The sequence below is a fragment of the Panthera onca genome, chromosome C1 (assembly GCF_046562875.1).
Source record: "Panthera onca isolate mPanOnc1 chromosome C1, mPanOnc1 haplotype 2, whole genome shotgun sequence".
NCBI lineage: Eukaryota > Metazoa > Chordata > Mammalia > Carnivora > Felidae > Panthera > Panthera onca.
In genome coordinates, this window is record NC_138346.1 from 28,115,039 (window position 1) to 28,129,176 (window position 14,138).

The 14,138-nt window shown below is 41.6% G+C and overlaps 1 protein-coding gene across 2 annotated transcripts in view; it reads right to left on the reverse strand.

Annotated features, from left to right (window-relative positions):
• Window positions 1–625: 625 nt before the first annotated feature.
• Window positions 626–14,138, reverse strand: part of LOC132671885 (parathyroid hormone 2 receptor) — a 115,587-nt gene continuing 102,074 nt past the window's right edge. The window contains exons 10-13 of one of the 2 annotated variants that reach the window (XM_060623281.3): window positions 13,117–13,211; window positions 5,355–5,493; window positions 3,854–3,895; window positions 626–2,795 (exon numbers count right to left, since the gene is read on the reverse strand). In XM_060623281.3, the coding sequence (XP_060479264.2) occupies window positions 2,400–2,795; window positions 3,854–3,895; window positions 5,355–5,493; window positions 13,117–13,211 (672 nt within the window). In that variant the 3' untranslated portion in view covers window positions 626–2,399. The remainder of the gene's footprint in view (window positions 2,796–3,853; window positions 3,896–5,354; window positions 5,494–13,116; window positions 13,212–14,138) is intronic. The other variant, XM_078450943.2, reaches the window with a different exon arrangement.

Here is a 14,138-nt window from a genome sequence, read left to right on the forward strand (position 1 = left end):
GCTCCAGGCTCTGAGCTGTCAGCACAGAGCCCGGTGCAAGGCTTGAACTCATGAACCATGATATCGTGACCTGAGCCAAAGTTGGATGCTTAACCGACTGAGCCCCCAGGTACCCCAAGTGATATAGCTTTAGAATGTGGGGTTGGCTTAGAAAGTAAGAACCCTTAATATTTTCCATATTATCAAAATATATGTATTCTAAAATTTATTATGTCGCACTGACCAAGGAGGTCTTTTATAATGGGGCAAAGCCAGATTTTAACTTGAAAGTATAATATAACAACAACCCAAACCATGTATTTGTATGATATTTTTATGTTACAAAGTGCTTTCAATATATGATTTCTCTTATCATCAGAACATTTCTGTAAGGTAGACAGATATTATCTTCATTTAATTTTTTAAAGAGTTTATTTTTTTATTTATTTCTTTTGAGAGAGAGAAAGAGAGCACATGGGCAGGGGAGGGGCAGAGAGAGCGGAAGAGAGAGAATCCAAAGTAGGCTCCATGCTTTCAGCCCAGAGCCCAACCTAGGGCTCAATCTCACAAACTGTGAGATCATGACCTGAGCTGAAATGAAGAGTCCAACGCTTAATCAACTGAGCCACCCAGGTGCCCCACCTTCATTGTAAAGATAGAAAACTTGAACAAATGAAGTTAAATGACGTTATAAAGACTTACAGAAAACTAGCCATAGAACTGAATCTCTCAGCCCATGATGGTTCTCTCCTGACAAGGAGACAGCATGGCATGTGACATTAAAGCATAGACTCAAATAAATTAAATCTGCAAATGGCACCTCCATAAACAGGATGAGAAGGAAATTACCTCTGTGTGGCACAGAAGAGGAAGGCAAGAATGAACATAGCAGGAAAGTATATTTTTGAAAAATGTGTGTGGACCTCAGCGTACCTTATTCATCATGACACTAGTGGCATGTTGGGTAAATCATTCAGCAAAATGAGATAGATCAGCTTGACCTGTGTTGTTTCACTTAGAAACACATTGCTCTGTAATATTTTCATGTCCTACATACCTTTGTCTCCCCCACTAGAGTGGAAACTTCATGAAGTTCAGAGGCTAAGACATAATAAGGGTTCTTAAGCACTCTCTACCCAAAAGAAATTAATTGAATGTTTTGATTGGTTAATGGGCAATGTATGTATTGGTTACAGTGGAGCATAATGGTCATGAACCGGGGTTCAAGTCCGTAGATCTGTATCTGAAGCCACGTTCTGTCATGACTAGCTGTGCCACTTGTGGGCAAGTTAGTCCACCTCGGTGAGTCACGTTGCCATCTGTAATAAGGGTGACAGTGATACAACTTAACCGTAAGTTTGTAGTGAGGATTAAATTAATGCTTGTAAATAAAAACCAACGGGATGCTGGGTACCTAACATACACTCAATCAATGTTTCACTGCTGCAATATACTGAGGTTTCAAGTTCAGGGATGTGCTGGAGGTACATGCCAGTCTCCATCGATTTGAAGAAGGAACGTTGGGTTGGTTCTCAAAAACAAAGTTAGATGCCGAGGGAAAATTTTTACAATTCACCCAAAATGTATTTTTAAAACAAACTTTTAATTTATCCCACATGCCATTTGGAATGTAGCAACAGAACACAGAACAAAAGGCACGGATGCTGTGTGCCTTACCAGCGATACAAACGATTACAAACACAATCAGCCTGCAGACACAAGCTAACGCGGAAAACCGTGTGACATGTCAAGCTTTACAGAGGAGTGAAGAAGACCTGAGATTTGGCTGGTCACAAAGGAGACATTCAAAAGAAGGAATATGTGCAATACTTTTTTGAGTAATTCTCCTTGTTCCTAGAAAGAAACAAATATGTCACAAATGTATTATCTTATCAAAGCCCAGCCCCTTATTTTCCAGTGTGTGTGTGTTCTTAGCTCACGTTTCAAAGTACATCTTCAGACCCTAATTGCTCCCCTGCATCCCCCAAAGAAATGCAACGGTAGAAGTACCTTAAAATGAGAAAGAGAAAAACAGAATGCTCATATCTGAAAAGGGAAACGACACATACTGAATGATCTCTATCATACTTAGGGTGATATTTATGAGAGAAAACCAGAGCCAAGGGAGTGAAACGTTTTCTACCCAAGAGCAGCAGAAAAATGAACAATCACAGAGCAATTTGTCGCACAACAATTTGGAAGAGAACTTGGTGCCAACATAAGAGAATAAACTACTCCACTGACACTTCTTCTTTTGTGTCTTTAGGATTTATAGGATCAAATTCATGCAACCTGAAAATTTTTGTGAAATAACACTTTGAACCCTGAATTTTCAGTTCTGGGGCGCAAGCAGAGGAATGCCAGCCAAGCTTCTCTCACACAACCAGAGGGACCAGCTCTTTAAAGTCACAGATGTTAACTCAGAGAACATCCTCCGTTTCTCCTCTGCTTCCTTCAGGGTCTGGGTTGAATTCCAACGGCCTGGGAGACTCCGCCATTGGAATCTCATCTCCTCGCCTGGCGTTACCTTCCTTGGTCTCCTCGTGGATCAAGTGTGGCAGGCAGTCCTGCTCCGAGTTACTCCAGACATAGCCGGGTAACGTCACGTGGCTGTCGGGCTGGTGGCCGGCTGTCTTGGTGGCTTTGCCAGAGATGAGCACCATGCGAGCGCTGGCAGCCACCTGCGACTGGCTGCTGGTGCTGTGGGTCAAGGTGGTGAGCACGGAGCCGTATCGGTGGCCGCCGCATGGGGGCGTCCTTTTCCAGTCGATGGAGAGATTCCACCGGCCCCACAACTTCTTCACCTCGGACTGAACCTAAGTCACAGGAAAGACTGTGCGTCAGAAACCATCAGGGAGCCTGAAGCCTTGTTAGACGGATATTTGCCCTTCAGCGATAGTAATCGCCGAGTTTCCACTGTGTGCCAGGGAATGATGTACATATTCTCCCTCCACCTCAGAAAACCTCTACATGTTATTACTGGCTCCGAGAGAGGTAAAGGGTCTTGTCCAAGAACAGTATTTTAATATAAGCTGAAATGCAGCCCATAGAAACATCTGACTTGTGGGAGAGGGAACAGAGGATTCTGGGTGGAAGAGGAGGGGGGGTAAATAGTGCCAGCTGTGCCCGAGGAATGGCATGGAAGGTACTCAACTTGAAATGTAATACTGTGACTTTGCACAGGCATACTGAGGGAGGAAAAAATGGGAAAGAAGCCCGTACCACGAAAAACAGGCACTGCAAATGACTTCTTAATAGGGTGGGGCTCTTGCTCCCAATCTTGTGGTTGAGGTTTCAGTTCCCCTGCTATTACCATTTACCAGAAGAGAGCTTAGTTGGAATTTCCATGGAAAGCAGTGGAAACCTGGTAAGCTGATAACAGCATGGCTAATGCTCTCCAGCCAACCCTTCAATGAACTAAAAGTGTCCCGTCACCATCGTGTGGTTTTTAAAATATCAAAATATTCTCGTGGACTTGTCCCAAGAAAACTTATTTTTTAGCTTCTCATAGGACTTGAAATTGAATGTAAGTTTATGTGTTAACTGGAATATGAAATTCACCGTCCTTCCAAGTATCAGTTTACATTCCAACGAGTTGCATGGTGTTTGGGTTTTTGTTTTTGTTTTTGATATCAGGGTTTGCAGCTGAATTAACATTGAGAAGTGCTAGAAGAGGAAGACTGTAGCTTATTTCCATTCATTCTTGCTTTCTCAAAATAGTTTATGATCGAAATATCCCCTTTCTCCCTGCTCATTTTTTCCTGCCACTCCTGGGGATCCTGAAGAGATCCAGGCCACACCGTGATGGCCATTTACAAGCTGACTCGGACCTACACCTGTGGGGTGTGGGGTGTCCGGGGCTCTTCAAACCTACCTCCCCGTTGCAGTAGCAGTAGATGATAGACACAAAGAAACCCTGGGGAACAAAACAGAACGTTAGCATGCTGACAATTCATGAAGATCACAGCGCTGACGTGTCTTGTGTCAAAATATGTGAGTTGAAAAAGTGGGTGGTGGTATGATTCCTTCAGAAAATTATATGAACTACTCTCTCCTGACGTTTCCAAATCTTTAAGTTTATGTTATATTTGTCTGAGATCCTTCCTTGGTGTCAGCTGAACCAAACAAGTAACTGAATAAAACACTGTAAGATCCATAAAGAATTGATTCCCATTTTATTAGCTTCATGTATGTTGTCACTCAAGGATCACAGAATAGCACCTGGTGAGTACGAGGTATTTATACATTGTGAATGCTGGAAACTACACACATAGGCTATCATATGGCAAAAAGACAAAGAAACTTTTGTGTCACTCATTCAAAAGTATTTATTGAGCCTCTACAGTGCAAACTGCTCAGCATGCCAGGGGTGAACAATTTAATCAAGACAGATGGGGTCCCTGTTCCCTTAGAGCTTACATTCTAGAAGGAAATACAGATGGATAAAACATAAACACCTAGCCAAGCTGGAAAATTGTAAGATAAAAAGGGCTATGCAGACAAAATGTGAAAGAGAGGAATGGAGAAGGTATATTGAATGGGTAACTCAATGAAGAGCGCTTTGAAGAGATAGCATTTAAGCTGGTTTGAGTGACAAGAAGAAGCCAGGCCTTGTGAATATTGGGGATGCTGTGGGGAGAGCCCTCCAGACAAAGGCAACGGCAAGTATGAGCCCCTGAGATAGGAATGAGTTTGAGGAACAGAGAGTGTGGAAGCAGGAGCGTGACTCAAACTCAGTGGGTGACAGGGAGCACAGTGTGACGCGAGGTCACAGTCGGGCAGGATCCCTGCCACATAGGGCTGGGCACACCAGCAAATGGCATTTGGATGTTATTCTGAGTGCAATGGGAAAACTCTGGGTACTTCGGGTAGATGGGTGACATGATCAAATTTATTTTTAAGATCCTCCAGACTATATACAGGGACTAGATTTAAGGCGACTGGAGGTGGCAGCGAGCGAGTGCCCCGGAGGAGGGTGGTGTCCGCAGTAAGCCATGTAAGCGATGACAGTAATATTATTTTCAAATGAGATAAGACAGGTAGCAGCTACTTCTTTTTTGTCTCCCTTTCCCTTTTGTGCCTCCTCCCTGCCTTCTTTTTCTTTGACTTTCGTTTATTTTCCATACACACACGCAGAAGTCCCCGCTCTGTACGTGTTCCATATTTTACAGCAATATGCTTTCTTGTCTCACTGCCCAGACTTGGTGAGAAGAAGCTCCTGCTGTGGGCAGAGGTTAAAAGCATAGGCTCCAGAGAATAACGCCCTTCCGTGGCCCCCCAGGAGACAGGTGCATGAAAGCGGGAGAGAGGAGCAGAGAAAAAAGTTGCAGGGGGGGGTGGGGGGGTACCACAATGCAAGAGCCGGAGCTGTCTACCTGAAAGGAATTGAAGAAGAGCTCACAGTGCATCCGGACCTCCCAGCCCAGCCCGGCGAAGGAGTGGGGCAGGCACAGGAACACGATGTAGTGCACTCCAAAGACCAGCACCAGGACCAGAGTCGATTTGGCCAGTTTCCTGAAAGAAGCCTTTTTATTAACCAACTTAGAGTGCCAGTCCGTGGAGATGGCTTGCAGGAAAAAATCAAGCTTAGGAGAGGCTGACTTTTTCCCTGTCTCTTTAGATCCCATGGCTTCTGCTAGATATTTTTCCCCCTCCCTCCTCTTCCTGTCACATTTATACTAAATAGAAAAAAGGGAACGATTAATTCAAGCTCGAGAGGGACTGAGAAAGGCTTAAGGGAAATAGTACTTTTTTTAAAAGCTAAATTTTTTATACTAAATCAAATTGTTTATTCTCACTTCCCATGATTATTATCCCTTAATTCTCTCTAATCTCATTTCTACTCTCCTGGATTAACAGATATTGTTTTCATAAAGCTATGAAATGCCCTTTGTTGCTGCCCTAAATTTACTTTAACTTCTATGTTTGAGACTTAAACAAGTATTACTTCCATTCATGTTAATTATCTTCACTTTCCACAGACCACATTTTGATTTGTTTTGTTCATTTTAAAATTAACTACGCCCAGGGCACATGGGTAGCTCAATCAGTTAAGTGTCCAACTCTTAATTTCCGTTTAGGTCATGACCTCACAGCTCAGCTCAAGAGCTCACTCCCTGCCTCAGGCTCTGGGCTCTGTGCTGACAGCTCAGAGCCTGGAGCCTGCTTCAGATTCTATCTCCTTCTCCACCCCTCTCCTGCTTGTGCTCAGTCTCTCTCTCTCTCTCTCTCTCAAATATAAATAAACACTAAAATTTTTTAATTAATTAATTAAAATAAAATTAACTACTCCCTAGTTTCTTCATCAGTTGGATCTCCATTAATCATTTCATATTTTCTTATAAGCTGCATATGGTCAATGTTTTTTGCTGTCTGTAAATATTCTACAAATTATCTACAGTTCTAGGTTTTGTACCTTTATTTTGCAAGCTAAGCAATTTGACTTTATTTCCCTTAACTACTTTTTCATATATATTTTCTTGTGTATCTGGAGGAACCCCAGGTTTCTAGTATGTTGGTTGACTCTAAAATGGCCCCCAGTGATTCCCCACCTAATATTTACATTCTTGTTAATCCCCTTCCTTTGAGTGTAGACAGAAACCTAGGACTTGTTTCTAATTGACAGACTGCAGGCAAAATGATGGGATGTCACTTCTGTGATTACATTTCATAAGATTGTAACTTTCATCTTAATAGCAAAGCCTCTCCCTTGTTTGGTCCAATGAAGCAAGCAACCATGTTGTGAGCTAGTCTACTGAGTGGCCCATGTGGCAGGGTGGGGTGGCATCAGCCAAGAAAAAACTGAATTCTGTCAATAATCTCATAAACTTGGAAGCGGATTCTTCCCCAGTCCAACCTTAAGATAAGCCTGTAGCCCTGATTGACATCTCAGTTGACCCTTATAAGAGATCCTGAGGGAGGAGGTCCATGTAAACCATGCTCAGATTTCTGACCTACAGAAACGTTAAAATAGCAAGTTTTTTTTTTTGGTTTGGTTTTAAGCCACTTATGTTTGTGGTAATTCATTTGCACAGTAGATCACTAGTACACCCCAGCACATCATTTTCTGGTGTTTGGCTTTGGGGTTTTGGGGGGGGAGGGGGTTCTTTTGTACTTTTATCCAAGAATCTGCCAATCTGGCTTCTTCTTTCTTTTTTTTTAATTTTTTTTAACGTTTATTTATTTTTGAGACAGGGAGAGACAGCATGAACGGGGGAGGGTCGGAGAGGGAGACACAGAATCTGAAACAGGCTCCAGGCTCTGAGCTGTCAGCATAGAGCCTGACGCGGGGCTCGAACTCACAGACCGTAAGATCATGACCTGAGCCGAAGTCAGATGCTTAACCGACTGAGCCACCCAGGCGCCCCTGGCTTCTTCTTTCTTATTCCTCAAATATTCCCTTCTTTGGAAATCATTTATGCCCCAGTAATCTCAAACAATTGTAACCTTCTCCCTTTCTTACTGGTCTTTCCTCCAGCTACTTTTCTTTCTCCCTCCCTCCCTTCCTTCTTTCTTTCCTTCCTTCATTCCTTCCTTCCTTCTTTATTTGTTTACTTATGTATATACTTACCTAGTTTCCTTCTTAGAAATAAACAGTGTGGATAAGCAGAGATCACAATGGACTGAAATTAAACAGAACTGGATTCAGGTTCCAGATTTGCCATTAACTTCCTAAGTGACTGGGATTCAGTTTTCTTTCCTCTAAAATGAGGTAACAGAGCCCAGAAGTTTATAAGAGCTATAATAGTCTAAGGCTTTCATAGGGATCATCTTCCAGACACATCCACTTTCCTATCATAACCATCTTATCAGTTCCTGCAGACCTGGGTGTCCCACAAAATCATATTCAAAAGCCTAACTTAGACATTTAGAGTTGCATATGTGTCCCATCTCATTCTCCTCTGCCTCTTGTATCTCTCAGTAGTGCCTAGACCATCTGCTCCTCTTGTCTCAGAGCCGTCTGCTCTGCCTCAGGCTCACAGTTTCCCCAGTGGCCTATGGGCTTTCCCCTGTGCTGTTCTAGCCCCACACTTCATACTTTGACTCATCTACAGTCTACTTAGTTTGAAAATTCTACCTTAAGTCTGTTTCATTCAAGGCAGCATCCATGGTAAGACCATGGATTTCTCTGACCTAACTAAACCTTTCAACTTTCAGAGGCTCCTTGGGATATGCCTGTCCTCCTGAATCCTGACAAGTGACTATCCTTTTCCATCACTGCATAAATGAGCAAGACACTGTGAGTAACTTCATGACATTGGAATTCAGTCTAATCAGATAAAGGGGGACAGCACTAACTACATTTGCAGAACTTTACAAGTCTTGTTTAACATGACCCTGAAAAGGAAATTGCATTTCCTCTTTTAAGATGATTGAATAGGGGCACCTGGGTGGCTGAGTCCATTGAGTGTCCAGCTTCGGCTCAGGTCATGACCTCACAGCTCGTGAGTTTGAGCCCTGCGTGGGGCTCTGTGCTGACAGCTCAAAGCCTGGAGCCTGCTTCAGATTCTGTGTGTGTCTCTCTCTCTGCCCCTCTCCTGCTCACTCTCTCTCTCTCTCTCAAAATAAATAAACGTTAAATTAAAAAAATATTTTTAAAATGAATGGATAAATCCCCCTGGAGATATTCTCAAACTCAAGCTAACTTTGATTGTTCCTATTGTGTGTGACTAGGAGCCATAAACTAGGTTAAAGAAAAAGAAGAAAGAAAAAGAAAGAAAGAAAGAAAGAAAGAAAGAAAGAAAGAAAGAAAGAAAGAAAAAGAGAGAGGAGAGGAGAGGAGAGGAGAGGAGAGGAGAGGAGAGGAGAGGAGAGGAGAGGGGAAAGAAAGGAGAGGAGAGGAGAAGGGAAGGGAAGGGAGGGGAAGGGAGAGGAAGGGAAGGGAAGGGGGAAGAAAGAAGTGCAACACATTGTGAAATGAGCACAAATATAAAATTTTAGGGACAGTTTGGTTCAAAGCAGAGCAAGAAACAGTTGTCAAAGACTGCAATTTAGTGGGAATCCTGCTAGCTCAGCCATCTGTTTTTTCTCTTTTTCTATGACTAGGCTCTTTTACAATTCTGTAGAGGTAAAAGTTAATTTGCAGCAAACATGATAAGTGAATTTATTTTCTATTGCTATGTAACATATTATCACAAATTTAGCGACATAAACAATATCCATTTATTCACTCTCAGTTTCTATATGCCCCACGTCCAGGCATGATGTACATAGGTCTTCTGCTCAGGGTGTCACAAGGCCAAAATCAAGGTGTCAGCCACCAGGATTGTGTTTTCATCTGGACCTCAGGGCTCTTCTCCAAGTTCATGCATACTGCTAGCAGATCTCAGCTCCTTGAGGTTGTAGGACTGGGAGCTGGCTATTGGCCAGGGATGATTCAGTTCCTACAAGCTGCCCTCAGACTGTCCTCAGGTCCTAGCCATATGCCTTCACAACATGTGGGATTACTTCTTCAAAGCCAGCAGGAGGATCTCTCTCCAGGCTGTCACTCACAGGAGTCACTACCCCATCACTTTTGCCTTGTAATGTAACCTAAGCAAGGGAGAAACTGTCCTATCGCAGGTCTTGCTCAAGAAGGGGTATGGAGGATGATTATAGAGGCATGTACACCAGGGGGAAGGTAATCTTGGCAGGGCGGGGAGGGGGTGGGGAAGGTGGAGTATGCATCTTAGAAATTGGCCTACCATAGTAGTGCAAATAATTCCTGTCCACAGAAATGTAAATTGTGCCCAGTGGAATGTCACTAATTTTAGCCCTGTGGATATTAACAAGTTTTACTAATTTGCATCCATTTGTAAATTCATTTCAGCCTTCATGATTCCCTTTTAAGCGTGTGTAATGTCTTACCAGTTCCTTCATTAATGACTTCAATAAAATCTTTGAAGTGTGTTCATTTATATTTGTATAAAAGTTATGATTACATCCTCTTTGAAAATTTATCCTCCAGTGCCAGGGGTAAGTTGAAGCAGGGGCACGTACCAGGCCGATGGATACATGGGTCATTCGTTCGCTTATAAAGATGGATTTTCGCACTCACATCAAATCATTCAGCAATCCTGGGCACTGATTTGTTCGGCGTCCATCTGGTCACTCACGCACACTGTACGTCTTCGCAACCCGGCTCTCTGAAAAGGCACAGCTGCCTAGTGAGATGATCAGGGACGCACCAACTGAACGTGGCCTTCTGGCTTGCTGAAAACACGGTGGCGGCTCTGCCTCCAAGGGCAAAGCCATGAGAGGAATGTAAAGGAATCGAAGGGTCCGTGGGACTCAGTGTCCTATTTAGAAAATAGATACTCAATTCTTGCAACAGCTCTCTCCCCAGGTGAAAAGTGTTGGAAGATCTCTACTTTCCTTGTCAGAGTCAACTTAGCTTTTTGAAAAAAAACTACTATTTCCCTTAAGCCTTTTTCGATCCCTCTTGAGCTTGAATTAATCTTCTCCTTTTATCTATACACCTAACACTTTGTAAGTGCATCTCTACTGGTACTGTCCTCACTTTGTTTAATTAAATTAATCTCTCTCTCTCTCTTTCTCTCACCACTCACACAAATTTTTTTTGCACACAGAAACCATGTCTTCTTATACTTTGAATTCTTGTGTGGCACAAAAAGGGCACTCAGTCAATGAAGCTGTTGCCTATGACGCCCCTGTTACATACTATACTGGCTGCCTCCTTTTATTCTGCCAACCATGTAAGAGCTGTTATCATCCCATAGCCTGATGAGGACAGAGGCTCGGAAAAACAAAGTATTCACCTAAAGTCAGACAATGAGTACAAGATTCAGCCTTAAAATCTGCCCTCTTTACTATCATACTGCATAATAGACATTGGTTGAATTTATTCCAAAAATAATAAACAATAAATACGATCTTTGTCTAACACTGAATGGAAAGTCAAATTAGCCAAAACATTCCAATGTTCTTGTCCATTCAATCTTGCATTTCTCATAGCTCATGTTCTTCCACTTCTGGCAATCTTTTCTTACTTTGCAAGGGGATTGAGTTGTAATTTAAAACAAAAAATGCAGGGGTGCCTGGGTTGCTCAGTCAGTTAAGCATCTGACTTCAACTCAGGTCATGATCTCACAGTTTGTGAGTTTGAGCCCTGCTTCAGGCTCTGCGCTGACAGCTCAGAGCCTGGACCCTGCTTCAGATTCTGTGTCTCCCTCTCTCTCTGCCCCTCCCCTGCTCATGCTCTCTCTCTCTCTCTCTCTCTTTCTCTCTCTCTCTCTCTCTCTCTCTCTCTCCCTCTCTCTCGAAATTAAATAAACAATTAAAAAAATTTTTTAAAAAACAAAAAATGCATCAGCCTTGCTGTTAAATCTGATATATTATTTAATTTTCTACACACCAGTCTTGTTTTAAAATAACTGATGTGGTAAATAAAAAGAAAGACAGAGCCTTTCCTCACCACATTTTGAACTTTGGACACTAGTAAGAATACGAAGGGTGTTTCAGTTATTAAAAAAAAAAAATGTATGTGGCTGGAAAATACTTTCCCTGACTACCTGACATTAGTCTAGACTCTGTTCAAATTAATCACTTCAAACTTAAAACACTTCTGGGCCCCAGATTATTTAAAAATATGTTCTGAATTCTGAATAGATTATTTTAATCCTTGATGAATTTTTCTCTTCCATTGTTTTGAGAAATACTCCCCCATGCATGAACTCAAAATATTGCCTATTCAAACTATGTTTTAAGATAATTCACCCTTTGTTCTCTCCAGAATTTTTTCTCAAGTCTCTTTGGTAACTTTTAACTGAGAGTTCAAGTTCACATCATTTAGAACTATAAAAATAAGGAGCTTTTATTCAGAACTAGAGAAATAAGCAGCTTTCAAAAACCTTTGTACTTTTCCACTTTATGGAGAAAATTGAAGAGCTATTTACATTTTCCACTGTTCTGTCATCCCCTGGCCTTTGTCTTCATCAGTGGGATGTGACAGGAGACAGGCTATATTAGTATGGCAAAGGTCCTTCACTGTAAACTCTTAGGCACAATTTATATTATAATAATACCGCTTGCAGCACATTAAAAATAATTGGAGCCTGCAGCTACTGGTTTGTTCAGTGTGTGTCTTATCCCAGACTCCAGTCTATACCCGTCATCTTTTCTGCCTGACAGTGAAAGTTGCCTACACAGTAGAGGGAAATAATTCAACAAAGGGCTTCGAGAACAGTTGTGACACTGAACCAAAATACTGACTATGGTTTCTTCCTTTCTGTGTCTCAGACAGCATTTCCTAACAGTCCAAGACAGAAAGAAGTGGTTATTACTTTGGGATTATAAAGATCAATCCACATCCACCTGACCACTGGATGTGTGTACAGTTGGATAGAGGCTGTTATTATTCGGGACTCCCAAAATTGTCATTGGGAAAAGTGGGAATACCCTTAAGATAGCTTGATAATGATCATAAACACTCGATTTGCCCTTTTCTTCATGAAAGACTGAATAATGTGTCTTGCTCAGTGTATTTGAACGTTCTTAAAAATTTATATTTGGTAGGGGCCAGTTTGATGGACAGATTGGAAACAATACAGCAAACCCACCTTCTTGATATTTTCAGTTATGACATATTATTTTAAGAACACAGAGGGGCCCCTGGGTGGCTCAGTCGGTTAGGTATCCAACTTCAGCTCAGGTCATGATCTCACGGCTGGTGGGTTCGAGCCCTGTGTTGGGCTTTGTGCTGACAGCTCAGAGCCTGGAGCCTGCTTCAGATTCTGTCTCCTTCTCTCTCTGCCCTTCCCCCACTTGCTCTCTTTCTCTCTCTCTCAAAAATAAATAAACATTGAAAAAAAAGAACACAGATAAAATTGTCTGCTAAGATCATCAACAAGAGATTTTCTGGGTAGTCACATTGTTTATGGGAAAATCCCAATCTGCTAAGAACAGATAAAAAAAATTATACTTAATACTTAAAATGTAAGCACATTAGGAAGGTTCTGGATTACTTAGATTTTCCTAAAATATATATATGCATTTCTGATAAATGGCATAACTAAACCAAATGAAAATTCATATTCACAAATTTATCTCTCAGAGACATTTCAGATCAATCAATACCTGTTCTTTACTCTAAATAGTAACCAAAATATTTCCTCTGGTAGATGCCTGTCCTGGAATTACCTGTATTGCTTTTTTGTGTCATGCCCAACTGCATTGGTCTCCCAGATTTTGGTAGCCAGAACTCTAACCGTATTCAGAAACAGAATAAAATTGAGCTGAAAGAGAAGGTAATATTACAAAGAATTATTAACTTAGCCATCAAGATGTTTATAAAAAGTTATACAAATTGAACTTCTTTGTATTCAAAAACCATAAATTACCCATTCCATATATGTGAAAGAGGGACTCTGAGATAAGATACTGGACAGCTAGTGATTCTTGAGTTGCCCTCATGAAAACACAGAGATAAAAAGTTTCAACAGCACTGGAAACTAAAAATGCCAAAGGATGATCTGCCAGAATCCATAGGGAATTTCCAAACCCAAGTTCAGATGAAGTCCTGTGGCAGACTGGCAGAATAAAGGATAATAGTTATACAAATGTAACTACCTGCCCTTTTTGAAATGAGTTCCCAGCTTCTGTATAGATCTTAGGGAGAGGAATAATAGAGTTGTTTGGGGGATGCTGTCCTTCTTATGACATATGAAAAGTATTGAGTGAAGTATGTAGGTTTAAAAAAAAAAAAAGCAAATGATGTGGGGCATGGATGAAATAGATAAAAGGGATTAAGAGCACACTTATCTTGATGAGCAATGAGTAATGTACATAATTGTTAAACTATTAAGTTGTACGCCTAAAATTAACACTGTATGTTATGTACACTTCAATTAAAACAATATTTTAAAAACACTTCTCAGGCACACACAAAACAAGATGCTGTCTAAGAATAGGCCCCCACTGGAGGCAGTTAGATTGAATTTGAAATATTACAGGTGTGAGAACCCCAGAGATAATCAAGTTCTGGTTTTAAAAATGTTGGGGAGGTGTTGGTAGGATAAGCCCTTTTATGTCTGAGGGCCACAAGAATCAGAGAAGAGATCCAAAATGAAGAAAAAGAAAAGATCTCCAGGTCTAGGGTCATAGGGAAGTAGAAGCCTGAGGCCCTGGAGATGCCTGCAGTCCAGAAAGTGTCACTCCTTAGG